Here is a 23,218-nt window from a genome sequence, read left to right as displayed (position 1 = left end):
GTTCCAGACTAACTACTTTTCTCTATATATAACCACACAGATCGTTGCTGTTGGAATGGTTTCAAATTAGGAACAAATCTATGAACATATGAGAAGATTGTTCAATTCAGTTAATGTAGAGGTTATAGAATTCAGATTTGTTGGTCAAAGCAGAATGAAGACCTTGTGCTAGGAATCTGAGAGAAGGGAGAGAGGTAGTGCGGGTGCAGAGCCAGTTTCTTTGCTGCTAATTAATTCACTCTTGTCTGCTTTGTAACTGGAAACCATTTTGGCTGTGCTTATACACTAAATCAATTGGATATAGGCATCTCTCAAAGGCACTGACCTTGTGGTATTTATAAGCGTTGCATTCAAGTGTGTGTGTGTGTGTGTGTGTGTGTGTGTGTGTGTGTGTGTGTGTGTGTGTGTGTGTTCAAGAGGGCTATTTTTTATAGTTGTACTTTCTTTTTTAATAATTTTTGGTTTTTCATATTTCCTGAAGGTCATTCTTCATTATACTATAATTATATGCAGGCATGCTTCATTCTGGTCTGACTATGAAGTTCCTTTTGTACCTGCCTAAATCATACTTTAAGCACAAACAGGCTTCATTTAGTACTTCACACAGCATTCTAGATTACTAGACCTTAAATACCATTAAATTAGTGCACATGGATAACTTGTGCAATGATTCATTTTTAATATGCAATCATTTAAATTGCATAACTGTCCCTTTCAGTTTACATTACATGTGAAACACATGTTTTCACAGGGGAGGATTAAGCTGGCTGAACATTACTGTTTAGGCTGAGAGCACTGCAGCATAATGAGCGTAGCTCTCATCAACTCATTAATTCGCAGTGGCCGGTAATGAGCATTTTATTCATGGTGGGCCCAGTAAAAGTGCTGACTGATACTTACTCGTGTGTGTTGCATTGGTGGCATTGTTGCATCTTTCCTTCCCTGCATTATTTATCTTCATTTTTTGTTTCTCTTTCACATCAATCTATTTCCATCTCCACCCCAGTGAAATTTGTCACTCAGATAGAGCACCTGGTAACGCAGAGATCCATCTCTTCATGTTTGCTGATACACATGTTTATTTCAATACACCCTCCACCCCCCATTCATACACATACACCTCTCACTTTTCCGTTGTTAGACTTTTCACACGGAGAGACCGTTTACTCTCTAGCATCAATCACTTATTGTTGGTCCAAGGTCATTTCAGATAAAACAACTCAATTCCTTTTCTACACGAATCAAAATGAGGTGTGTAGATGTCTTTAGTGTTTAGTCAAAATATACCCAGAGTTTGTTTTTTAAAGTGGCCATAACACATTCCATACATTAAACCTACTGTAACAATTTTCCTTCCTACTCTATTTTCTCCATAGATCAAGTCAAGAACAGTTACTACATTGGACTGGATGGCTCGCTCCGGCTGGTTTTGGCTAATGGCATGGAAGTTTCGCTGAACACAGAGCGACACCTGCTCTCGGGTACCGTGAACCCAACAGTCAGCAGGAGGAACGTCACCCTTCCCATAGATAATGGCCTCAACTTAGTGGAGTGGAGACAGCGGAAAGAGCAAGCACGGGGACAGGTCACAGTTTATGGACGCCGGCTGAGGGTGAGAATTGATCTTTGACTTTCTCCTTCTCTCTCAATCACACACACATACACACAGACACCAGTCTGAAGTGATCATCCGTAAAAACTTTGAAGGATTCCTGGCTGCAAGGGCCAAAGCAGCATGCATCACTATCATTTTTCGCTATGCTGAGTCACATAGTGTCTGACACTTGTGAACAAGAATTCAATAATGAACAAACCAGCTAAGCAGCCAAACCTTTCCCATGCTACCACCAACTTATTTTACTGGTTACAATTCACAAATTTACTAATCATTACTAATTACAATCATCTCCACATCTCATCTTTCCAAGGGGCATTGTTTCAAAAGGTCTGTGATTTGTTCAGATATAACTAGAGGAGAGGCTTTTTTTCTGGTAACCTTTCTAAATAAACCATACTTGTTCAGTCTTTTTCTAATTATACTGTAATGAACTTTCAGATTCACCATGCCTGTAGAGTCTGAGATGTAACCTTTTTTTTTTATTATTTCTCTGAGCATTGCATGGTCTGACATTGGGGTGAATTTGCTGAGATGCCCACTTATGGGAAGATTGCCAGCTGTCTTGAATGTTTTTCAATTGTGACTAATGTTACTGACTGTAGAATGAGGCGGTTTAAATTGTTTGAAAATGCCCTTATAACCTTTCCCATCCAAATCATTGTTGATGTCTTCCCTCCTTGACATTGTGCTAACACACACCTGAATGCTGCAGACCAGCAAACTGCTAAACAGAGGTCCTCACACTGGCTGATGGTTAGTTAGTCAATTGATTAGCACCACTTGGCTGCTACTAGCCTCTTAATTTATATAGAAGCAGTAAGAGTGTACTCAGTTTTTCAAACTGGTGGTTTCTGAATTGTAATCATATGCATTTATTTATAAAATGTAAAATAAGCATAGGCTTTCTTCCCATCTGAGAAACTAAGCAATGTACACAAACAAAATAACTCATTTAGATTTACTCCTCATTGCCCCCAGGCTCAAAAGACATAAAGACCTTGTTTCTATTCACCTACTCGCTCACAGATTATGAATCTCTGTGGTATGGCACATGCCCACGCACCACCTCTAGCACATACAGAAAAGTGCCCAGTGTGGCCTCACAAATACGGAATCACAAACACACCTCCTACAAAGTCAGTCTGGCAGCGAAGCCCGCGCAGTCAGAAATAAGTCCACACGGATGAGCATGTTGCCCCAGTGTTGGCTGGATTAATTGTGTGAGGGTCTGACACTGTTTCTCAGATGCACACTGACTCATCTAAATGCAGAAGAGTCTGCTGCAGCTTTAATTGCATTTTAATTACAGCCTCTCTTGCTCTTTATAGACATTGTTGATGACCACACCTGTCTTTTTGAACGATGGGCGCTTTTATGATGGCACCGTTAAGCTCTGACCCAGCCTCGGCAGGCATGGAGCTGCTTGCCAAGGTCACAGAGTATGGGCGAGCTCACAGTGTCTCCTCAGCAGTCAATCCATCACTGTGTAGCATCCCACTTTCTGACCCTGAAGACTGGGTCAACAGCTAGGGCAGCAATGAATCCCCTGATACTAAAAACCCAGAGTCTTTCCTCACTGTAAAGCCCTGACACCTCCATCCATCTCCTCGGTGCGTCTCAGGGCTGGTTGTATAGAAATCGCCTTAATAAGCTAGAGTCACCACAGACCTTGTTTGGCGAGATTTGCTCATGGGAAAGAGGACGAGTCATGTCACTTCGGCTTTCGATTGTGCCTTCCAACCTCCAGGGAAGTAATAACCGAATCAAAGTGTGCGACCCAGTTACCGGGACGCTTTGACCCGCACTCATCTGCCAGTGCTGTAATAACAGACGTGATAATGGGAAAACCACTTTAGCCGCTATCCGGCACAGCCTTCAACACACGACGACCTATTTGTGATTTGAACCATGGCTTAGCGGCCAGTCAAGGACGTCGGATCTGGATGTATTCACCGTGAATTGCTACACCATGTTGTCCAGCATGCCCGCTTTCTGTTTGTGTAAGCAAACTTGATGCAGGGGGCCGCAGGCAGGGTGGTTTGTAAGCTCAGGCAGCATAGCGGACAGCTGGTCACAAGGTGCCATTCAGCTGGTGAATAGCGGCTGGTTTAATAACCCTGTGTTGTGTCTTGAGGGAATAGGGAAAATGTATAGAATAGTCTGAACCCCTTCGGGTGGTGTGTATTTGTGTGTGCGTGCGTGTGTGTGTGTGTGTGTGTGTGTGTGTGTGTGTGTGTGTGTGTGTGTGTGTGTGTATATATTTAATTACAGTGAAATGGTGGGGGAAAAAAGGGGTGAATTTTAAAGGAATCAAGAGATATTGTGTTAGATTACATTGGTTCGGTAAGAGCATGGAGAGGTGTGTGTGTGTGCATTAGAAAGCATGAATCAGCATAAGAAGCTTTGAATCAGGACATGTGCTGTTACATTGAGGCAAAATAGAGACTGTGTGTGTGTGTGTATGTGTGTGTGTGTGTGTGTGTGTGTGTGTGTGTGTGTGTGTGCGCATCCCTTCTGTACATGTCTACTGGTGGAAACACCCACCCAATTTTACACACACACACACACACACACACACACACACACACCATGCACTCTGTTCTCAGTAAAGCTTGTTCTACTACGAAGCATGTCACCGGCACACCGCAGTGATGTCTCTGTATCGCGTGTACCATGTGCTTATCACCGTGACAACCCGTGCCATTAGGAGAGCTTGCGGGTTCTGCTGCCAGGACATTACATTTTTGTTTTTCTCCATGGCAACATGCCACCTATCTGCCCCCAGGCTTTGGGAGTGTAGTGGGGAGAAATTCTCCATCTACTGCAAAGTGAAATTACACAAAAGCAGAAAGCCATCCTCAGAGCCTCAGTAACAAAACATGTGCACACAATCTTTTGGATATTTTGGGATGCATTTAATAGAATGGTGTCATATACTACCTCCAAACAGGCACAGTAAACATGCAGACACACTTGTTTGCTCGAGGAAGCAAAAAATCGCACTGAACAAATAAGATTAGAGTTCTTATCAGAGAAATACCCGGGACATGTTTAGAACAGAAAGCGCAGGCAAATATTGGAACTGCAAAACAAAACCTTGAATTTAATGAGAACACAAAAGACAGACATCTGCAAATGTGTGTGAATGTTGCATATGGAGATGTTTCTTTTGTTGATGCTGAATGGCATATCCATCATCAAGACAATACATCAAGATTTATTTGTGTGTTGTGTCCTTCTATTTTATTTTTTGATCATAAGTGTAGAAGGAGCCATTATAAATGGCCTGCATCAAATCTATAATAACCTTTATATTTGTCTTTCCTAAGTTAATGCCTTTTAGCCTATTTTCAGTTCATTTTAAAACATCTAAAACATGTGAGCCATTTCCCTAGATATTCGATTCTCTCTTTAAGTCTGTTCAGCCAGAGCTGGCAGAATCACTTCTCCTCATCTCATTTCCACCTTGATTAAAAAAAAAACCTCGTTGGATACAAATATGTTCAAAGGCAGAACATACTCCAATTCACTCTCAATGAAAGTTTTATGTTCTCATTATTATATGATTGTCTATCAGTACTGGCTGGTGTGTGTTTGTGTTTTATATATGCAAAATATATGCAAAAAAAGAAAAACACAGGTTGTCTTTGTTACACGATAGAATTGAGAGAACTGCAGGACACTTTCTTATTGGCATCTATTAAGGTTGGAGGCATCTTCTTCATTCCTGTATGTCTTGCTGGAAGTTCATGAGTTCCTTAATTTAAGTATAAAGTAATCCTCTAAACTTGGCATTAGTGACATTAATTGGCCCTGGTGTAATTGGCCCTTTACAGACAAGGGCTCTCAGCATGCAAGAGATATGTGAGAACACTTTCACACTCGTCTCCTCTAGTGCCATTGGACAGCAGCCAAAGACAATGAGAAAAGCTGCTTTAAGACTTTACTAAGACACACAGCATATCAAGCCCAGATACGTGCTCATACCTGAAGTGATCAGCTTTAATCATACTTAAATCGACATGGGCCAAGGGAATCGATCCTGATTTCTGAGGATTTATCCAAGCACTGACAGCAGATCAGATGTGGCATTTGAGCATTTCTTGGTTGAATATATCTTAATATAATTGGTATTACTCAATAAGTTGAAATTGTATTTAACTAGACTTGAAGGTCCCGAAGGAGATATGTTTTTTTTTTTTACCTCAGGTTCAGATTTTCTGGCTGGAGCAGCTCAGGTTACTGTCTGTGGAGAGATGTTCATGTTCTTTTTTTGTTTATGCCTCAAAAATCTTGCTGTCTACTTTGAAATGCCTCTATTTGAGACATAGTTTGCGACTAGATAAAAGCTAGAGACCAGAGGTGGCAAAAGTACACACATCATTCACTTAAGTAGAAGTACAGAAACTCATGTTTTAAAATACTCTGGTAAAAGTTGAAGTACTGACTATACTTTTTTATTCAAGTTAAAGTAAAGAAGTTTGGGCTCTGACATGTACTTAAGTAAAAAGTAGCCACTACTACTACCTGTTTTAGTGTCAGGCTGGTAACTAGACCTCACGTCATTAATATTCGGGTTGTCAATCGATTAAAATATTTAATTGCGATTAACTGCGTGATTGTCATGAGTTAACTAACCAATAATTGCACATTTTTATCTGTTCTAAATGTACCATAAATTAATACTTTCCAATATTTTTATATTTTTTTAATACTTTAATCAACATGGGCATGGACCAATATTGATGCTTTATGCAAATGTATGTTTATTATTATTTAACATGGAGCATGAAGACAAAATATTCTTGTAAACCTTTAAAAGTATTGTGGTGTTTTAAATTACGTAAATTATCAGGACACTAAACAGAATCTTTGCTGTTTTCACACAGACGGTTAATAAGGTGATACCGGAGAAACTGCACCTCTTCTAACTTTTTTACAGATTACATATTTATAGAATATTTGTATTCAATGTGAATTCGTTTATTTAAAAGTAAACATTTCCAGCTTTTGATTTATATATTTATTATATCTGTGAGGCGAGTATTCACTTAGATTCAGCATGCTTTATTTATGTGTCTGTGAAGAAAGATGACAGAGACAGCAGAGAGCACCCCCCCATCTGTTTTCTTTATTTTTTTAAAAGCACAGCATTTTGTTGTTATTTCAAGTGCATACAAATAAACTTAGACCCTTTACAGATTTGAATGATGTAATGCTTTTAGCTGTACCATGAAAAAAGGCAGAATAATTTAAGTTCGTTTCGGCGTTATGAGGAAAAATGGCACAAAATTTGTCAACCCCAGATGGTTAATTGTGCGCATCATGGCGGATTTCGGTGCTGATTTGAGACTTGGCGCATCAGTAAAACAAATGTTTACTGATAAATAAACTCCACCGGAAATTTTTTTATATCTGAGTAAAAATATTTCTTTATTTGTATTTTAATAAAAAATTGCTCATTAGCTTTGTAATCTAGCCTACCTGTCTACGGCAAAATACTCGTGGTTGCGGGAGAATAAAATAATTTAATTATAGTAATAACAGTTGATAACAGTTGATTTTAATTTATTTATTTATTTAATATATGTATTTATATGTATATATATGTGTGTGTATATATATATATATATATATATATATATATATATATATATATATATATATATATATATATAATTAATTAATTAATTCAAATCAACTGTTATTTATCTAATGCACGAAAGCAACTAAAATAAAATAAACCAATTTATAGGCACAAGGTGGGAAGCGAACTCCCGTTTGGTTCAGGCACAAATGTCTGAAGTGCAAGATTGAGTGCTACAGGTATTACTTCGTTATCAAAGAACATACAAGGCCTGTTTTTTTTCTTTTCTTTTTTTTAATATAATTTAAGTTGATGATCTATGTTTCGTTTTTTATTTGGATACAAAAGTGAAGCAAGTAACAGAAAGAAGCAGTCAGTACATTGAAAATAAATGTACTTATACATTTTACCTGCTGGTTTTTGCGGGCGGGAGCGGACAAATATTTTGAATATTTAAATATAATTGAATATTGCGGAAGAAAACGTTTTTTTTGCAGGAGCGGGACTGAAAAATCCGTCCCGTGCAGGTCTCTAATGCAAGGTACATGGTGCAAAGTAATGGACTAGATTGGACTTTAGTCTCTGTGCTCTGGCAATCCTCACATGTGTATATATGGGTTTCTTTTGCAGACAAAGCCGTAATATGACTCATTTTCTTCCTCTCTGTCCTTCTGCATTGACCCGGAAGTGTCCTACGGATTAGCACCTTCCAATGATTGACTCTTTTCTTTAATCTCACCATGTGCCTGAGTCAGAAAGCCCTTACCCATTAAAATGGACTGATGCTCAGTGTGACATGCCATTTGAATCCTATAGCGAGTCTTTTGATTATATCTGCCTTCTATCAGCACCACTGATTTTTCCCAGAATTTTTCTTTAACCGGGGTAATTATTTCCTTAAAGGCATGGTGAGCGAGTATTAATGATCAATGAACTTCTCACATTCCCCTTGTCCTGACAGGAGACCCAACAATTGTCTGTGGTTCACCATGCAAGAAAAAAAAAACTATGGAAATTCTTCTTCTTTTGTCTGATTTTGTTAGGAGTCGCCACAGCAGATCACTCTTCTCCATATCACCTTGTCCTCTACATCTGCCTGTTTCAAACCAAATACCTGCATGTCCTCCCTCACCACATCCATAAACCTCCTCCGTGGCCTTCATCTTTTCCTCCTTCCTGGTGGCTCCATACTTAGCATTCTTCTAACAATATACCCCATGTCCCTCCTCTGCACATGTGCAAACCATCTCAATCACGCCTTTCTCACCTTGTCTCCAAAATGTCCTACATGCATGGTCCCGCTAATGAACTTGTTTCTAATTCATCTTCAACTCTTCAACCTCCAGCTCAGTCTTCTGTTTTTTATCAATGCCACTGTCTCTAAACCATACAACATCGCAGGTCTCACCACAGTCATATAAACATCCCCTTTTACTCTTGCAGATACTCTTCTAACACAAATCACTCCTGCTATCACTCTTCTCCACCCACTCCACCCTGCCTGCACTCTTTTCTTCACTTCTCTAACACACTCTCTATTACTTTGCACTGTTGACCCCAGGTACCTGAACCCCTCCACCTTCTCCATCTCTTCTCTCTGCAACCGCACCACTCCACTGCCCTCCCTCTTATTCACACACATGTACTCTGTCTTACTCCTACTTTCATTACCCTTCTCTCCAGCACACCTCTATCTCTCCAGGCTCTTCTCAACCTGCTCTCTACTCTCACCACAAATCACAATATCATCAGCAAACATCATAGTCCATGAAGACTCCTGTCTGACCTTGTTCGTCAACCTGTCCGTCACCACTGCAAACAGGAAAGGGCTCAGAGCCAATCTTTGATGCAGTCTAACCTCCAACTTGAACCAGTCTGTTGTTCCCACTGCACTACACTGCTGTCACACTGTCTTCATACATGTCCTGCACCACCCTCACATACTTCTCTGCCACACCCTACTTTCTCATACAATACCACAACTCCTCTCTTCACCCTGTCGTACGCTTTCTCTAAATCCACAAACACACAATGCAACTCCTTCTGACCTTTTCTATACTTCTCCATCAACATACTCAAAGCAAATATTGCATCTGTAGTGCTCTTCCTTGGCATGAAACCATACTGTTGCTTACATATGATCACCTCTTCTCTCAGCCTGGCTTTCACTACTCTTTCCCATAACTTCATGGTGAGACTGAACAACTTAATTTCCCTGTAGTTACTGCAGGTCTGCACATCTCCCTTATTCTTAAAAATTGGTACCAGCACACTCCTTCTCTATTCCTCAGGCATCCTCTCACCTTCCAGTATCTTGTTGAACAATCTTGTTAAAAAAAACACTACCATCTTTTCTGAACATCTCCATGTTTCCACTGGTATGTCATCTGGTCCAACCAACTTTCCACTCTTCATCCTCTTATTAGCTGCTCTCACTTTCTCCTTACTAATCCTATCTACTTCCTGCTTCACCATCTCCATTATCCAACCTTCTCTCTCTCTCTCTCTCTCTCTCTCTCTCTCTCTCTCTCTCTCTCTCTCTCTCTCTCTCTCTCTCTCTCTCATTTTTCCTAACAAAATCTATGGAAATTACATCAATTTATTAATATCTAGACTCCAAATACCCGACTATTATTTATGTAAAGGAAATTAAGGTCACCTTTAGCCATTTTTTATATAAATTCTTTGCATTTTTCTTTCGGCAGGTTCATAACAGAAATCTGTTGTCTATGGATTTTGATCGCATCACTCGGACAGAGAAAGTATATGATGATCACAGAAAATTTACTCTAAGGATCCACTACGACCATGCAGGCAGACCTACCCTGTGGGCACCGAGTAACCGTCTGAATGGGGTCAATGTTACCTATTCCCCTGGAGGGCATGTGGCTGGCATTCAAAGAGGAACCATGTCAATCCGAATGGAATATGACCAAAATGGAAGAATCACCTCACAGATATTTGCAGATGGCAAGTCATGGAGCTATACTTACCTTGAGAAGGTAAACAGTTTTGAAATCATTGTAGTGATAAATATAATAATTATTATACTTGATTGGAATGTGAGTAAAATTGCTTAAGACCCTTCTACCACATCTCTGTTCTCTGGCTTTATGTGGTATTATCAAGTTTTAACTTAGCAGTTAAACTGTCTGATAAACTCTGCTCACATTATGCATTGTTACTGCTGACAGCTTGACAGTGTAGTTATGCCCAAAATAGCACCATTTTAGAGAAGGTAAAATGTCTTTGTCTTGCTAATTAGATACCAGGTTTTGCAAATGTAAAAATACAGGAACCAATGCAAATCCGAGTTTTATATTTGATTTTAAACCTTTAAACCTTTTAACAGTGCTGAAGGGCTGAGAGTACATTTTAGGTTGTATTTACAATTATTTAAATGTATCTTTCATAAACCTGGATTATTTGTGAGTTTGCCTTTCAAAAAGTTCAAACTCTGGCATGTGCTGCTATATTAGAAAGCTTAAAGTAAAAAAAAAATATATATATATATATATATATATATATATATATATATATATATATATATATATATACATACACACTATAAAATTATCTCCTTGAACTCTATAATAGGTAATATTATTTGCACTCTTATTGAGCAGAGCCTGATTATGGAGCCATCTAATGAGAATTTGCCTTGCAACATTTTTCAGCCTGTTTTGCAGCAAGCTATCAAGCTATTTGTAATTGTATACCCCCTGAAGCCAATGTGTGACACCCCACAGTTTGTTGCGCCGTTAATCACATAGCAAAATGTGACTCCTGGGCTCGTAATGACCTTCAGTTCCATTGACAAAGAATTTAACATTTAAGGCTTTAACATTTTCAGGCAGTTTTCACAAATGTGCTTCAAATTATAATGCTTCATTGACTCAAAAACACTGTCATTTTATGTTTCCCTTGGCAGTCCATGGTGCTTTTGCTGTACAGCCAACGACAGTACATCTTCGAGTTTGACAAAAATGATCGTCTCTCATCTGTCACTATGCCCAATGTGGCCCGGCATACACTAGAGACAACCCGCTCTATTGGTTACTATAGAAACACATACAGGCCCCCTGAGGGCAATGCCACGGTGCTGCATGATTACAGTGAAGATGGTCTGCTTTTGCAAACCATTCACCAAGGCACAGGACGTAGGGTCATCTATAAATATGGCAAGCTTTCCCGACTGCTCGAAATTTTATATGATACGACACGTGTTGCTTTCTCATACGATGAGGCAGCAGGCATGCTAAAGACAGTGAGCCTACAAAGCGAGGGATTCACCTGCACCATCCGTAACCGGCAGATCGGTCCACTGATTGACAGGCAGATCTTTCGTTTCAGCGAGGAAGGTATGGTCAATGCCCGTTTTGACTACAACTATGACAACAGCTTCCGGGTCACAAGTATGCAAGCTGTCATCAATGAAACGCCACTGCCTATTGATCTGTACCGCTATGATGACGTATCTGGTAAAACAGAGCAGTTTGGCAAGTTTGGGGTCATATATTATGACATTAATCAGATTATTACCACCGCTGTAATGACCCACACAAAGCACTTTGATGCCTATGGACGAGTCAAAGAGGTGCAATATGAGATCTTCCGTTCACTAATGTACTGGATGATGGTGCAGTATGATAACATGGGCCGTGTGGTAGCCAAGGAGTTAAAAGTAGGCCCTTATGCCAACACCACACGGTACACATATGAATATGATGCTGATGGCCAGATCCAGGTGGTGTCCATAAATGACAAGCCTTTGTGGCGCTACAGTTATGACCTCAATGGCAACCTGCACCTTCTGAGTCCAGGAAACAGCGCCCGCCTTACACCTCTACGCTATGACATAAGGGACCGCATCACGCGGTTGGGAGATGTCCAATACAGGATGGATGAAGATGGGTTTCTCAAGCAAAGAGGCAATGACTTTTTTGAATACAACTCTGCTGGCTTGCTAATAAGAGCTTACAGCAAGGTTGGCGGATGGAGCATAAAGTATCGTTATGATGGTCTGGGCCGCAGAGTGTCAAGCAGAAGCAGTCAAGGACACCACCTGCAGTTCTTCTACGCGGATCTGTCCAGTCCCACAAGAGTCACCCATATGTATAATCACTCAAGCTCAGAAATAACATCACTTTACTATGATCTGCAGGGACACCTCTTTGCCATGGAGCTGAGCAGTGGTGATGAGTTCTATGTGGCCTGTGACAACATTGGCACACCACTGGCAGTATTCAGTGGTTCAGGCCTTATGATTAAGCAGATCCTCTATACGGCTTTTGGAGAGGTCTACCTAGACTCAAACCCTAGCTTTCAACTCGTAGTAGGATACCAGGGTGGCCTGTATGAACCCCTCACAAAACTAGTGCACATGGGCCGCAGAGATTACGATGTCTTAGCTGGTCGCTGGACCACACCTGAGCATGACATCTGGAAGCAACTAAACAGCAACAACATAGTGCCCTTCAACCTCTACATGTTCAAGAATAACAACCCCCTGAGCAACACACGAGAGACTAAGTGCTATATGACAGGTATGTGCATAGCCATTGAATCTTTGAATGCTCTGTAATCTCTTGGCTGTAATAGAACATGTGTTAAATTAATGGAAGATTATACATTGTATAAACTGAATGCTTTTATAAGAGTTTTATATAGGGTTTTTCAGCTGTTTCAGGGCTCAGCCTGGGGTATTTTTATATCCATTTCAGCCTCCCCAGGTAACATGACAATGCACTGGCTTCTTATGCCTGTTTTATGTTCAGTTCTCTTCCCCCCAAAATATCTCATCAGTCTATGTTGCCTCAGAGCATGAGTAAGGAAAATAGCAACGAATGCTCCCCAGCCAGAGAACACAATAGAGGCTTTTCAAATCAGAGCCAGTGGCTGTTGTATCAGCTTCTCCTTGCTTGGCAAGCAAACAGCTATTTTATTGGAAGGGGACAAAATATTATATGCCTGTCTGTAGTATGTGCCAGTGCCTTTAAAAAGCCCATTACAGGCCAGAATCAAAGCCTTGTTTAATGCCAGCACTGCCAAGACAAAATTAATGATTGAGAATAGTGGCCATTAGCTGCACTCGTTATTTTGGATCAAAGCCTAGGGTTTTAGTTTCCCCTTGTGTATTTGATTAAATTCAAGAGTAAGAAACTGGAATGTATGGAACATGTTAATATGTTTATAAGCTTTGCCTTTCAGCGGTTTGCATTTGTATGCCACTGCATTTAACTTAACATTTAAAATGATGGTCATTAAACTTTAAACTATATCATTAATGCGAGACTTGGAGGAGGAATCACTAAAACACTCTTGAGATGTTTAAATACATGCATAGATTCTAGTGTTCAATTTAATTGATGATGTTGACATTTTTATTTCAATTCACTGTCCTATTGCATATTTCTGTTTAAACGTGTCCTATTAGGCAAAGCCAGGCAGAAATAATCAAGATGCTCCGAAAGTGCACTTCACGGTCACAGCTAGTGAAGAGTACTTTGGAAACATAGTGGTGCAGTTGACAAAAAGTTAACGTTTTATGGTTCAATGACTCTCTATTATACAATGTAAATGCAGTCAACATTTGTAAACAAATTCAGTGCACAGTTTCTGATCTTAGAATGTGTGAAATCTTTGTCTTACAAGAAAGCAGACAATGAGAAATTTAGACCAACACAAACACTGAGCCCAACCTACAATGGTATTCAACTTTGTGTGATGCTTAAAATTGTATCAGTGTAGTGCATAATGCTTGGGATTATGACTTGTTTTCTTGAGATGCAGTAATCCCTGTATTCATCATATTTAGCCTACGGTCACACTCTAATCAATGTTCAGTTGTAATGCGTTTAAGGAGAGCTTATTTTGTCAAAAGAAATCATTTGACCTATATCCTTCTTAATGAAAAATTGTTTTGCAGTGCATAATATCAGTGTGTCCACCATGTGGAATACGTGCAGTCAGTTTGAATGCTTGAATTCTCAAATTATTGTCAACACGGCTCATTGCAGATGTGAACAGCTGGTTAGTGACGTTCGGCTTCCAGCTGTACAATGTCATCCCTGGCTATCACAAACCTGTTACTGATGCCATGGAGCCATCTTACGAGCTCATTCTTGCCCAGATGAATACACAGGAGTGGGATAGCACTAAGGTAAGCAGACACACAGCTTAAACACCAAAAGTATTTATGCACTCTTGTTTTTGTTTTATACATTAAACAAATTCAGTTCAGTTCATTTTATTTATGTTGCTAAAGAACTCATATAATTAATAATTTTATTTTGGGTAAACCTGTGTTTTTGGGTTCAACATAGGACATTTTTGTAAATTCTTTTATTCTTTGGGCTCAAGTTTTTTTAATAGGCTGAGAAATGTCATTTTGTGGAGTTGTGTGATTAATGTTGTGGGGCCTTTTTTTCCAAAATAAGAAGCCTAAATGTTCCCATTTGTTTACTAAGGTTTAGGCATGGAAGTAATTAGCTGGAATAATACGTATGGCAGTCTTGAGAAGGATACTAAAGACACACATTTGACTTCAACCTGTATCAATGGCAACCTGACACCTTAGATGGTAGCCTTCTGATGGTTCCCAGAGTAATCAGTTCAAATCAGTGGCTCGCATGCCTGCCCCCTGCGCCTGCTTCTCAAACTAGGGGTCAAAATAAAGAGTGCTTGTAATAGCCCTGCCATTAAGGAAATTCATTCCACATTTCCTCCACCACTGGCAATTGATTTCAGCTCAGCTTTACACACCTTTTATCTCCTTTTTTCTTTCGTCTTTCACTTTACATGGTGTGATTCTTAGACTTATCAAACCCTTGTGTCTTCTTCAGGTCACCTGAATAATTTAAAAGCTGTTTGTTGTGTGGGTCAGGTTACTTTCTTAGAGTGGCGCACATTAGGTGTATGTTGATGGCTGAGTTTTTCCTTAACACCCAAAGACACCTTGCTCCCTCGATATAGCACTGCAGGCTTTTAAGTCAATTTGAGTCATAATAAAAAAAGGACCATACTAATGTAAATGTCTATTTGGCTTGTTGAATTTGAGATGTGGAGGGAGTGTACAGTCCTATTCCTTCTTTCAGCTGATAAGGGTTTCTATTCAGTCAGGAAAGCATTTGAAGAGGCCACAATTCATCATTATAGTCTGAATTGCAAATGGATGCAGCATAATAGACAGGCATTTGAAGGTATGAGGCATCCCAGGTTTCAGATGTCTGAGATATGAGATTTTAAATGTGAAGCGATGGCTCCATTTGAAGCAGTCAGCCTGACAAAGTTCACGTGTATCTCATACACACTCAAGGAGCATGAGCGAGCGAGCCAAATATACTAAAAGAAAGGATTTTAACAAATGTTGTTTGGGACCATCAGAGACATTGTTTTATATTCTGTATAGTATGTTCTTTGCAGTGCTTTAATGGATTTACCTGCAAAACACATTAACAAACCAAATGCACTGTGGAAAAACATAACACATCAACATTATCTCTCAACAGAAAAGGGAAGGTCCTTATAACATCACATGCATTAGGCAGAGAGTGCATGAAAGACAGAAAGCTGGAGGAGTTTTAAATAAGAGGAAATATGATCTGAAAGGAATTTGTTGATATTATTTTAATCATTATAATTTTATTCGTATGAATTAAATGTATTAAATTTTATGTTAGATATGCTGTCAACTTTGCGCATTATTATAAAAAATGCTAAAAATGAAGCCGGGTTATTAATATACTCACTATAAATACACATGTAAGGATTCATTCTTTTTCAGCAGACTAATTACATAATAATTTGTGCATGATTTTCCCCAGCAATGAGCAGGCAATGTTAAGTAAGGACCTACCCATTCAATTTTGAGTAAAAGTTCATGTGTCTCTGAATTTGCATTTGTGATTTTGGTTTTATAGAGCTTTTTAAATTGCTGTGGGTTTTTTGGTTTGTTAATCTGTTTAGTGCATACAGGCCACCATATTTATGGGATATTTTTGAAGGCCACACAGACTCTGGAAGCCGTTTTTCTTTTTCATTTGCTCGGAGTGCTTCAAATCCAACTTAATGAAATCCCTTTTGGAAAATAGTCGTTACAGTGTAATCACACACACAGTCTTTTTCCAGACTGGATATATTCAGCTGTTTGATTTTGCCAGCATGCACAGTTATAAGTCCTAGTTGTTATTTGATTAAATATTCTTAGCTGGTCATGAAAGCATTAGATGACAGAAAGGCCTGCTGGCTAGACTCATTTCTATGTGCACTTTAATTATCACTAACTTGACCACATGATAAGACTGAAAAGTTGAAAGCAATGCAATTTCCGAGACCTGTCAGATCTTTCCGTCCTGTAAAGATCTATAAACAGCCAGGGCAGAGTTTAAATCACCCCAGGATACTTGGCAAAGGCGCTGCATCAGTTTCCTTTGGGTGTAGTCTTAGCCCACATAGAGCTATACCCTAAACATATAGCAGACTTCCTCTCTAGAGCAATTCAAGCCCTAATTTAAGCCTACACAAGTCTTAACATTTTTCTATTCAATACATTTCAGCTGGAATTTTTACATAATCTGCAGTTTACATTTTTCTTTCTGTACTGTTCCAAAGTTCATAAGACACATCAATAATAGATTAATTCCTGGCTCGTTAGTATAGGTGTAGCTACTTTATTACTCATAAATTAGCCCAACCCCACTACAGACATTATTTTCCTTTTTATTGGGAGGAAGTAAATGATTCTAATTGCTGGCCAAATTGCTTTTTGGAAATATAATTATGGGGTCATTTATGAGCTTTTAAAGAAGCTACATTAAGAAAACCCACTAATGGCCTCTGCAAAAGTAGTGCTGCTCCTATGAGGGTTTAAAGTAGGCTGTTTGTTTCATAATGGCCGTATTTCATTTAAAGTATTCACAAAGATAAAGGGGAAGGAGGAAAGAGCCACTCATTACATCTGTGACAATAGCTTCTCCATTTACACCAGCAGGATAGTATGCTTTTACAGTAGCCTCGAAATGCTTAAGCGTAAGTCTCATGAAGGAAAAGCGTAAAGCAGGGTGGTTGTTTATCAAGAAAAAGTGCTGTAGTAGTGCAGTAATTGGGTTCCATTATTGCACACATGAATAAGCATTTTATCAAGATTTCAAGAAGTAGTGCTAGAAGGTTTCTTCACCTTGTTTTGTACCAGTAAGCATTCATATGTGGTAGAAAAGAGACAAAGAAAAGGAAGAGTAGTGGGATGATTAGGACTAAGATCAGAAAAAAGGTAAAAGCATTGTGCTCCTAAAACTTCAAATCAATTGAGAGCAATTAGTGGTTTGAGATAATGCTAGGGAAGAAACAGAAATCCCATAGAACTTCGTTTATAGTATATTGATCTAATGATTATCCACACAAAAAGGATCGTCCACCTCTTTAGTAGAAGGTGAAGAATGCTTGTTGAATAATTAATGTCATATTCTGGCCAAATAAACATTCCTACCCTGCCACCCATAACTACTTTTGAAGTACTTGATGCATATCTGCATAGTCTGGCCAGCGTCATTGTTCCCTGATATGACTGCAGCAGCTGTGGAGTAGTGAAGAAATAGTGCATACGGCTTGATTTTTACTGTATTGGCATTTCCTCTAAAAGCCAGCCTCTTGTAATTAAATTGTCGCTGCTTCGAAGCACGAGTTTGGCTGCCTCTTAAACTGATCGTGATGGATGTTACATGCTGGAAATTTTCATAAAGCAGCAACGAAGTGAGTGCTTGCTTTTAATCTACCACCCATTCAGTGCTGCTTGCACAAGGCCCACAAGCCAGGCAGACCTGCAGGGTTCAAAACTGACAAGAGTATGTGGCCTGATAGTCCTGGTGGCGCCCACCATTAGCTTCTGACTTTGATCAGTGCTCTGGACCGCAGGCACTCTGACCACCATACGCTACTTGAATGATGCATCCCTTTTAGAGCTCAGACAGCATGGTGGTAGACCACAGGACAGACATTGTCATCCCACACCCGTTCATTTTGTGACCAAGGTCAGAAAGTTGGCGTATTACAAATTGGGGTGGTGAGGTGTGAAATGTTTTTTGAGACTGTGTGTCCTGCCAGAGATACCTAACAGATGAACCCATTCGACTAAGCTTTGCTCTCACACCCTTACTTGCCATTGACTGAGACAGATTAGGTGTGTGTGGCAGTCCCAAGAGAGAGAAAGAGAAATACATATTTGGAACTAGGAAGGGTAGAAAAGACAAGAATTTCCTTTGCCTCTTCTTTCTCAGCATAAGCTACTCATAGCCAGCATCCAGCCCTCACTATTTCATTCTATCTTCCATGTTGTTCAGATTAGTGTCATGTGGGCAAAGATATTCTGTCAGGTTTTATATATATGTATGTCATTGGTCTGTCATTGGTCAAGAATTGTATGATTTTGTTTTAATTAAATCACTGAAGATGACTGGAACCAGATATAAATGACACTGCTACCAGCAGTAAAAGTCAGTACTTATGTTCATACATCTCACCACAATACCAAAAGGCTTATACTGAGTAGTCAGAACACGAAAATGAAAGGTGTTTTGAAGTGGTAATGAAGCAGACTGAGAGCTGGACTGTGAAAGAGATGAGTTGCTGAGCATAGGGAGAAAAAAAGACAGCTTCCTGCTGAGATCATCCACCCAGCGCCAGCCATCGGTTACTCTTGGGAGTTAGTTACTCTTGAGAGACGGTGGTGCAATCAAGCCTGCTGCTACAGGGCAAACAGGTGGTGAAACCAAATGTAGATATTTCTGTGTGCATACCAGGACGTGTCTAGTCTGGGTTAAATTTTTATGTTTCATTTCTATAGAGCCTTTGTTAAATCCAACTCTGAGTTTTTAAATACAGATTGCTAATTGTATCATAGACAAAGGGCTACAAGTGTTATGAGTGTTAGAAGACAACTCATTCAAGCCAGGCTTTAAAGATGGGCTTTGCTGATTTACATTAACAATCAGATACAATTCAATAAGATATAGTCATGGCAGGAGTAATAATAATTAGAAGTACCGGTAGTTCCTGATTTAAGATGAAGATGAGCTACGATGACACTATCGTAACTTATATCTTAAGTATAGAATGTCGCAAGTCGAGACAGGCCTAGCCTACCCAGGAGTCTTAAAGAATGGTGATCAATAAGGGGTGATATACTGTAAGTTGTTAATAATTTAACAAATGGCAGTACATAATTTAGCAAAACAGAACAATTTACACTACTATAATGTATAAACGTTACAATATATATGTATGTGGCAAGTAAAGATAGGTGCGGACGTGCGGACGTGCGCTCGTGCGCTGGTTCACGAATGGAGGGCGGAGTTGAACGTGCTTTGTTTCAGTGTCCAGTAATGCAGATAAAAAAAGAGTGGGCTTTAAAACACAAAAACATGCATACATCATGGCAGCATCCCAACATATTGTACAAAAATTTTAAAGCCGTGCAAAAATGTAAACTTTTTTTTTATTATTGTGTCGCTATTGTCATCATAAGTTTAAAAATCTTAAGTTGAACCATCATAACCGAGAGACTACCTGTATTTGTCTAGTCAAACAAACTTAAAGAACATACTATGGATGGATGGATGGATAGATGGATGACTTAAGTCATTGGGTAACTAGGCAACTGATTAGAAGGTTATGAGTTCAGATTCCAACACCCCCAAGCTTTTACTGTTGGGTCTTTGTCCAAGACCTCATAATTGTATCCAATTCAATATTTTTTAAATAAAAACACAAGGCTGAATTGATTACATTAGTTCAGCATATTAGTCAAACATTAAGCACTATATGATTTTAAGTTGTTGGTATTTTAATTATTTGTATCCAAAACCAAATGAGTTCAGAGTAATAATAAGTGCATCTTAAGATAATTCAACTATAATTCAACCCACTTACTAAGCATTGATAGCATCAAAATAATACACCTACTGCGATAACCAACATCTTAATTTTTGTCTGTGTGTGCAGTCTGTTCTCGGAGTGCAGTGTGAGGTCCAGAGACAACTTAAGTCCTTTGTCAGGTTGGAGCGTTTCGACCAGATCTACAAAGCAAGTGGCGCTGGCTGCCCCCAATCCCCTTACAGTACATTCTTCGCCTCAGGGGCTTCAATCTTCGGCAAGGGCGTGAAGCTAGCCATCCGAGAGGGTCAAGTGAGTGCTGACATCATAAGCCTGGCCAGTGAGGATGGCAGGAGGCTTGCTGCTGTTTTAGACCAGGCTGTCTACCTTCAAGACCTTCACTTTACAATTGATGGTATGGACATGCACCATTTTGTGAAAGCATCTTCAGCAGAGGGTGACTTGGCGTTGCTGGGTATGACAGTGGGACGGCGAATGCTGGAGACAGGAACTAACGTGACGGTGCAGCAGGTGAACACTGTCTTGGGTGGCCGAGCTCGGCGTATTACCGACGTGCAGCTGCAGCATGGTGCACTGAGCCTGAATGTGCGCTATGGCAGTAGTCTGGATGAAGAAAAGGCTCGGGTGCTAGAGATGACTCGGCAGAGAGTTGTGGCAGCTGCCTGGCACCATGAACGACACCGACTGCGCCAGGGAGAGGACGGTTCACGCGCCTGGACAGACACTGAACGGCAGCAGCTGTTCAGCTCGGGCCGTGTGCAAGGCTACGACGGCTACTACGTGGTGCCTGTGGACCAGTTCCCTGAGCTGGCTGACAGCATCAGCAACATTCACTTTCTGCGCCAGAGTGAGATGGGCCGCAGGTGACACGAACACAAGGGAAGCCCCACTCCGGCTCAACGTCTAGGACTTCTTGCCAAAGACATGTTGCTTGTGTGACCAGTTTGTTAAAATGTTTGTTTTTTGTTTTTTAACTGCCTTACTTAAGACCAGATTGCAGGCAGTTGACATTGCATTGACAGTGTCATTGCATTGACATCCAAGTGCTTTTCTTTCCTTTTTTGGAATCACGTGACAGTTTTTGGCTGCCAAATGAGGCTGCTAGTTGAATGACATATGGCAACATTGGTTTAGTTTTGATTACTTTTTCTACAGATCAGCTCAAAGGGATCCTGGACGATGGCTGCTAATGCATTTTGATCACTGGCAAGTGAGCAGATTGACATTCAGCATCACTCCACCCTGCCTTTTCTCGCCCCACAGCCAAGGAGAGCCTTTTTTTTTTAAGTCACTTCTTTTTATACTTGAAAGCCTGCCACACTTAAACAAGGACTACAGTGTCTGTTGTTCAGGCTCCTGATCCCCCTTTCCCTTATCATCATTGACTCTTGAATTGGTGCGATGTGCCATTTCAAGACTGCTTGAATACCTAGTATTTCTTAAATATTTGAATCTGACCAATAGATAAAAAAAAGAAATGGAAAGGAAAATTATGGAGGGCATGCTCAAAGTCTGAACACATAATGTAAAATGTCTTATTGAAGGAGATTTTATCCTTAAAGAAAGGGGAGAAAGTGGGAAAATAAAATATCTCCCAATAGTCTATAAAGATGGTTTTAAAAATGTAAAATGACATTGAATATAAATGACATTGTTGGAAACTGTAATAAATCTGTATGAAAATGAATATTTTACTAAGATACATAAAATCACCTAAAATCTATTTCATAGTTACATGTATCAAAAAAGAACAATATATCTAATGTGAATACATTACCAAAATGTGAACTGTTGTCCCTTTTAATTGCAAATTGTTGTTCTTAAACAATGCCTAGTGTTCCAACACATGGAATATGTGTATATATATTATGTTTGGGAATGTCAATCCATGAAATTCATTTGTTTTTTATTGTTGAAGCGAATAAGGTTATAATATGCTTAACAATTCCTTTAAGGATAACAGTATTTATTTTAGTAATGTGCTTTTTAAACCAATGTTGCTCCTCATGTGCACTGTCTGTGCAAGAGACAGGAATGCTTATATACTTAAAAAAAAAAAAAAAAAAGAAAGAAAGAAAAATCAAAAACAAACAGCACATTACTAGAACATGCCCTCAGACATTCCTCAGGCTTTCCCTTCCTGAACATGTTGAGCTGTGGAGTGCTAGCAGTGGACACTGGGCTAAGGACAGATTTAAACCCCAGTGGGATGCCTGAGGGTCAAAGTCGTAAGTGCCAGGATATAAAAGAGAAGACTCCCCGAGTCCCACAGCTGCCCAAGATGCATTACGGCCTGCAGGCGTGTAGTTCCTGTCTACAAGCAGAGGGGTTGAAATGCATGCCAATCTGGCAACCCACCTTGTGGATATAACTTCTTGCTTTTTGTGTGTCCTATAGCTTGACTACCTACTGAACTTCGAAGAACATCCGGTGTAGCCTCTCTCTGGCTTTTAAAACGTGTCTGAGATGGAACAAAATGGTGTTAATGTGTTGGACATGGTGTCACGGTGTAACACACACCTATTGTGTAAGCGTACAGTAGCTGAATCTGTTTTCAAAGTTTGTGTGGCTTAGGACTGGGTGTGGAGAAGATAAGTGTATCAGTGATCACGGCCTGTATAATACTGTCAAGCATATTTTTTTATTTGGATGTCAGTTGGATGTTGGATACAGCCATAATTCTTTGCTGTATTAAAAAAATGAAAAAGTTTGAACGAAGAAAAAAAAAGCATTGTGGTGACTTCAATGAGAACTGCTTCGTGAGGCTGTAATTACTTTCTAAAGTTTTGGACTAATGACATTTTTTTTTCCATTATATTTTTTTTGTTCTCAACACTGTGTTTCTAGCGCTTCTCTTTGGATCTGTAAATAAGAGGACGAGAAATGAGCTGTAAATAAAATGCCAATGTAGATACCTTTTAGAGCTACAGCAGTGAATCTGTGTAGTCTTTAGGTAAAGCAGGAAAAAAATAAAGAATATTTTGTGTTTACATTTATTTAATGTCACTATTTTGTCATGTTTTGAATAGTCGTGCTACTGTGTTTCTAAGGAAAACATCCAGAAGAACAAAATAATTAAATTTTTTGTTTGTTGTTTTTTGCAGTCAATTTATTTGTAAAATTTA

General features: G+C 39.5%; 1 protein-coding gene across 11 annotated transcripts in view; it reads left to right on the top strand.

Annotated features, from left to right (window-relative positions):
* tenm4 (teneurin transmembrane protein 4) overlaps positions 1 to 23,089 on the top strand; it is a 202,193-nt gene extending 179,104 nt beyond the window's left edge. For all 11 annotated transcript variants that reach the window (XM_046862857.1, XM_046862855.1, XM_046862856.1 and 8 more), the window contains 5 exons: positions 1,377 to 1,612; positions 9,911 to 10,207; positions 11,137 to 12,751; positions 14,225 to 14,367; positions 20,202 to 23,089. In XM_046862857.1, the coding sequence (XP_046718813.1) occupies positions 1,377 to 1,612; positions 9,911 to 10,207; positions 11,137 to 12,751; positions 14,225 to 14,367; positions 20,202 to 20,960 (3,050 nt within the window). In that variant the 3' untranslated portion in view covers positions 20,961 to 23,089. The remainder of the gene's footprint in view (positions 1 to 1,376; positions 1,613 to 9,910; positions 10,208 to 11,136; positions 12,752 to 14,224; positions 14,368 to 20,201) is intronic.
* Positions 23,090 to 23,218: the final 129 nt, after the last annotated feature.

Source organism: Silurus meridionalis, chromosome 12 (assembly GCF_014805685.1).
Source record: "Silurus meridionalis isolate SWU-2019-XX chromosome 12, ASM1480568v1, whole genome shotgun sequence".
Lineage (NCBI taxonomy): Eukaryota > Metazoa > Chordata > Actinopteri > Siluriformes > Siluridae > Silurus > Silurus meridionalis.
Note: the sequence above shows the minus strand (reverse complement) of the source record. Positions and strands in the feature narration are given on the sequence as shown.